The 5,892-nt window shown below is 36.0% G+C and overlaps 1 protein-coding gene across 1 annotated transcript; it reads right to left on the bottom strand.

Annotated features, from left to right (window-relative positions):
- Positions 1-2,736: 2,736 nt before the first annotated feature.
- Positions 2,737-3,510, bottom strand: LOC145040271 (uncharacterized). The gene has a single exon (XM_078988221.1). It carries the CDS (start codon positions 3,508-3,510, stop codon positions 2,737-2,739), a length of 774 nt encoding a protein of 257 aa, XP_078844347.1.
- Between the last annotated feature and the right edge of the window lie 2,382 nt (positions 3,511-5,892).

Raw genomic sequence — 5,892 nt, 5'->3', positions numbered from 1 at the left:
TATGGGAATTAGTCAAAATACTCGAAGATAAGCTAACCATCGTTCATTCTTTATATTTGACTTTTTCAAATGTTGACAAAAGAGGAACCGTGATTTTCTAATGCATAAACTAATTGTAAATATCGCATTAAAGTTTGTACGACTTAAAATTCAGCATTTGACCATAGATACTTATATATATATATATATATATATATATATATATATATATATATATATATATATATATATATATATATATATATATATTCTAATTGCCAAAATCTTCTAAAAATCATGAAATCCTTTTATGGTTCGAATGTGTACGCAAAATAACTTTCCAACTCATTTTTTATGACTTGAGAACTGCCAAGAAACCATTTCATGACCATTTATCAACATGAATAAAATAAATTGGTGTACGAAATAGGAAATTATATTAAATTGATGCCAAGGCTGTAAGATTTTGGGATAATGACTTGAAAGGGTAACGAACTTTTGACTTTGTTCACATTTAGTCACTAAACTTTTTTTCATTATCTATTTACTACTTAACTATTTAAACTGTTCACATTTTACCCTTATGATCGGTTGTTACAGGTCATAAGGGTAAAATGTGAATTGTTTCAATAGTTCAGTGACAAATAGATAACGAAAAAAAGTTTAGTGACTAAATATGAACAAAATTGAAAGTTCGTTACCCTTTCAAATCATTATCCCTAAGATTTTTGTCAAGAAGATTGTGGACCTCACTTTTAGTAATAATTGTCATAGCCTTATTATTGTTTTTATATAATAATTAAACTTTAAAAAACTGGGAGGGGCTTAGCAGTACGGACTATCAACACCAATTTAGCATTGGTGGTACTTGATGCAGAAATAGAGGTTTGTTGATTGTGACACGAGGCAAACCCCAGGACCCAACACCTACATCTTCGCCTTCATCTTTCCGCTCTTTCTTCTCATTGTTACTTTCTTCATTGACCGTTTTCATTCAATCATGTCTCCTTCTAAACCCTTAAAGCACCAACCCCGTCACAATGTCAACCACAGCCTCCAACGCATGTCCGCATCTTCCTATAATTTTCTCTCACTAACCCTGAATTTGGACACCGACCACCACTTTTCTCAGCCCGACCAATGTTATTTTGTTATAATATGATGATTAGGTCAACATAAGGTGTCAAAGATGAAGGTTGTCTTTCCCATCTAATTAATTGATTATCAACGACTCCTCTGTTCCCCGTCGGTAATTTCCAACTTTAGTCTCCACCCACTTTTTGGTCGTTTGTAAAGATTTTAATGAATCAAAAGTCATCTTATATTCAATCATCAAAGGGTTTAAATACAAAGAATTTCTTGATCAACACGAAAAAAAAAGCATAAATATAAAATAATTGTTAATAACGAATCATTCAAACAGATAAATATGGAGAGGATAACTCTCTGTCTTTCAATTCCTTCACTCCCCCTCAAGTTGGAGCATGTAAGTTCCGAATGCCCAACTTGTTAAGCAAAAAATGAAGACGCTGTGAACCCAAAGCCTTAGTAAATAAGTCAGCAACTTGATGCGTAGTGTGTACATGCATGGGACAAACCTCTTTGGACTCAACTCGTTCACGAACGAAATAACAATCCATTTCAACATGCTTAGTTCGCTCACGAAACACATGATTATTAGCTATGTGCCTTGCTGCTTGATTATCACAAAACAAAGGTGTAGGACCGATGGGAGGAGCTTCTAAGTCTTCCAATAACCAATGCAACCATAAAGTTTCACAAACAGACATTTCCATGGCCCGATACTCTGCTTCTGCTGAAGAACAGGAAACGACTGACTACTTTTTGGTTTTCCAGGAGATTGATGCACCTCCAAGTAGAATCAAATACCTAGTACGAGAGTGCTTGGTGGAAGAGCAGCCAAGCCAATCTGCATCACAATAAGTCGCAAGATTCATCCCTCTGCCTTTTGGAAATAATATTCCTTGACCTGGCATGGACTTCAAATAGCATAAAATTCGGTGTGCTACATTCAAGTGTGTTTGCTTTGGATCGGAAAAAAATTGACTCAGAATAATGACCGAATATGCTATATCTAGCCGTGTGGCCTGTAAATAAAGAAGTCTTCCCATTAAACGTCATTATTGACTAGTACATTGCTTTGATCTATTTTCAGATTTTGCTGCATCGGAAAGTTACAAGGACGACAACCTTGCATCCCACTATCTTCAATAATGTCTAAAGTATACTTACGTTGACTCAAAACCAAACCATCCGAGGTTCGTGACACCTCTATACCAAGAAAATACTTCAATGGGCCTAGATCTTTTATGCTAAACATTTTGTCTAGATACATCTTTGTGGCTTGTATCTTTGAAGCATCATTCTCGAAAATGACAACATCATCCATGTATATAAGGGCTACAACAAAACTTCCCTGTTCTTGTTTATAAAAAATGAATGATCTGCATGCGATCGTGAGCAAAGCCGTTGTAAAATTGTGATACCAATTACACGATGCTTGCCGGAGACCATAAAGAGATATTCATAACCGGCAGACTCTAGTATCACCTTCTTTCCTAAAACCTTGAGGTATCTTCATGTATACCTCCTCATCTAAATCTCCATGCAGAAACACATTGTTGACATCAAGTTGATGCATGATCCGGTCTCTCTTTACTACCACAACAAGTAAGGTTCGAACAGTGACAAATTTCACCACCAGTTCAAAAGTATCATGAAAGTCTGCCCCTCCAATTACGTGAAGCCTTTTGCAACAAGTCGTGCCTTGTACCTCTCAATTTTCCCACTTGGTTGGTATTTAATCTTGTATACCCATTTGGAGTCTATAGCGAGCTTCTCATTTGGTAAGTCCTCAAGTGACCAAGTTCCATTTTCTTCAAGGGTATTTATTTCTTTTTGCATCGCTTCTCTCCATTTAACATCCTGTACAACTTGATTAAAATGTTTCGGCTCATGGTTTGAGCTAACTGATGTTAAAAAAGATTTGTGTGAATCACTAAAACGATTATAAGATAGAAAATTAACCATATGATGTACCGTTGAAGGCTGTTGATTGGCGGCAGGTGATGCATTATTTACTGAAGCTTGTAAGTCAACAATGAAGTCATTGAGATATTTGGGTCTAGACCTGCTTCTTTTATCTCTTTGTTTTTCAGTGGGTTGCCTTTCATCAGTTACGTTTTCAGTAACATGTTCTGTTGGATTTTCATGCATGTTTGGATCGATTGTGGTCACGTCTTCATCGCGTGTGCCCAGATCTAAATTGCTTTGGTGATCAGATTTGTTCGATATCTCTTGATCAACCTCTTTTCGTGTTAGCTCATCATTTCCTTCGATGGTGTTGTCTAGAAAAACATCTAGCCTTGCTTCACCATTATTCCTTTCTATATTATCGGAGAAAGGAAAAACATTTTCCACAAACTTGACGTCTCTAGAGACGATGACCTTCTTGTCAGTAAGTTCAAATATTCGATACACTTTCTTGCCTTGTGGATATCCAATGAACATGCCCGGTCTCCCCCTCACTTCAAAATTATCTCCCTTGATTTTTGTGTTTCTGGCATAAACCAAAAATCTGAAGACTTTCATGTGATCATAATTAGGTTTTTGTCCAAACAGGACTTCATATGGGGTCTTATGTTTAAGACCTTTGAGGGAAATCTATTGATGATGTATGTGGCTGTGAGAACTGATGAGTTTTGAGCATTCTAACACTCCTAAGGTGTACATGAAACCCTAAATACTTTGGATCTATGTTTTCTATATTATACATGCAACCTTTCATTTTCCAAGGTATTACCCTAGCTAGCATACAAAACTTTGATACTTGGGTAATAAACCAAGTTAGATAACACACCTTTTGTTGTAGCTTGTTGCTTGGAGCTTTAAGAGCCTAACACTAATAGTGTGAATGCCTCAAGTGGAATAAAAAATCACCACTAACACATGGAAACTTGGAAAAGGACTCTCTAGCTCACAAAAATCGGCCACACTCTTGTATATAATCTAGGTGCCAATTTCTTGAACTAAAGGGCTTCTTATATAGTGTGGTTACATTAGGGTTACACCATGTAAACCCTAATGTGCATGAACTTCCATATTCCTCATGATCCATGGGTTCTAACCTCCATGGAGTATCCATGGGTCACCACATGGGTTAAGCCCAACATAAGGAATCATGGATCATTAGCCCACATTATAAGAATGAATGATTTACACAATCAATCCTTATATATTTAATTAGTATCTTTTGATCACAAAATTAATTCCAAATTAATTCTTGATCAATACTAATTAAATAATATGATTTCATATTAATATAGTGTAACTTATAATATATTAATAAATCATAATTATCCTCTTCTCAAAAGTCCAAACCAAATTGTTCCGGTGAAGTACAACCCAAATGGACCATGCTAAACCGGGTCAAGTACATACCAAATATAGTTATGGACTTAGACACCTTATCCAAGAGTCTCCCACTTGGATAAGTCTAATAACTATAGTTGCAAGTACGACTTCAGGAAGCGACCAATAATCGTAGCTCTTAGAACTTGATGAACTAAGACGTGCATTTTAGACAAGTGATCATATAATTCTCTGTTCTTAAGATATCTGCCAAACAAATACATGGAACAACATCATACTTATTGTCTAGCAGTTTGTTTCCCGATTTCCGATTTGTTTGACATAGAACTTAATCGAACACATCAATTGAGTTCTGACCGGTCCCGACACATAATTCGAAACAAAATCATCGAAGGGCGCAATATATCGCTTTTAATCCTCTGAGGACTAAAAGGAACAGATAAACTTTGACTCATATGCTTGTACTAACTATTCTCCAAATCATACACAACAGTACGTTTTATAACATCAAGTTACTGATGCATTTTCATACTATTAATGCACAACCAACTCATAGTCAACAACTCATATCTCTTGGTTTGGAGACTTACATGATATTATTATCTCACGATCACTCGAGATATATTCCATGAAGTGATACAAGTGAGCATGAGTTTAATACAATACTCAGAACTTATGAGCACTCATGAATGTCATAGCAATGTCTAACCATTTCAGACAATCTACAAGACAAATTCATAACAGTCTTGATTCAATACCTACTTCCAAAGTATGATCGATTGTGGATAGTTTGAATAATCTTATTATTCTGGAAGTCAAAACATGCAAAATTGAAACAATAGTAAATAATTGACACAAGATAGTAACTTTACTCATAAATAAACAACAACTTTTATTTAATCATCAAATGTCAATTACATTTTATCTATTACAAATTTTAGAAATAACTATCTAATCATTAAAACTAATATCGTCTTTCAGCCCGATGCACCTCACATGCTGTAAATGCTTAACCCTATTCAGTCCTTTCGTGAGGGGATTTTTTGGGTTCTCTTCTGACGATACCCTCTTTGCTACGAGGAGTCCTTCTTCTATCTTATGTCTTATGAAGTGACATTTTTTGTCAATTTGCCTGGATCTGCCATGATCCCTTGGTTCCTTGGCTAAGGCAACTACACTGTCGCTATCATAGAAAATCTCCATAGGCTCCTTTATAGCTGGTACAACTCCAAGGTCTCCAATGAAGTTCTTTAGCCATATCGCCTCCTTTGCAAATTCACTTGCTGCTATGTACTCTGATTCGCACGTTGAATCGGCTATCGTCTCCTATTTGGAACTTTTCAAGTAACTGCTCCTCCATTCAAGGCAAATACCCAATCTAACTGAGAGCAGAAATTATCTATGTCGGTCTGAAAGCTGGCGTCACTATACCCTATCACTCTCAAGTCATCGCACCCACCAAGGACAAGAACCTAGTACTTAGTCCTTCGCAGGTACTTGAGAATATTCTTTACCGCATTC

Source organism: Lactuca saligna, chromosome 4, assembly GCF_052625555.1.
Source record: "Lactuca saligna cultivar CGN05327 chromosome 4, ASM5262555v1, whole genome shotgun sequence".
NCBI lineage: Eukaryota > Viridiplantae > Streptophyta > Magnoliopsida > Asterales > Asteraceae > Lactuca > Lactuca saligna.
This window is presented reverse-complemented; position numbering and strand designations above follow the sequence as displayed.

Coding starts and splice junctions, on each gene's coding strand:
- LOC145040271 (XM_078988221.1), bottom strand. CDS start 3,510: ATGTTCATTGGATATCCACAAGGCAAGAAAGTGTATCGAATATTTGAA.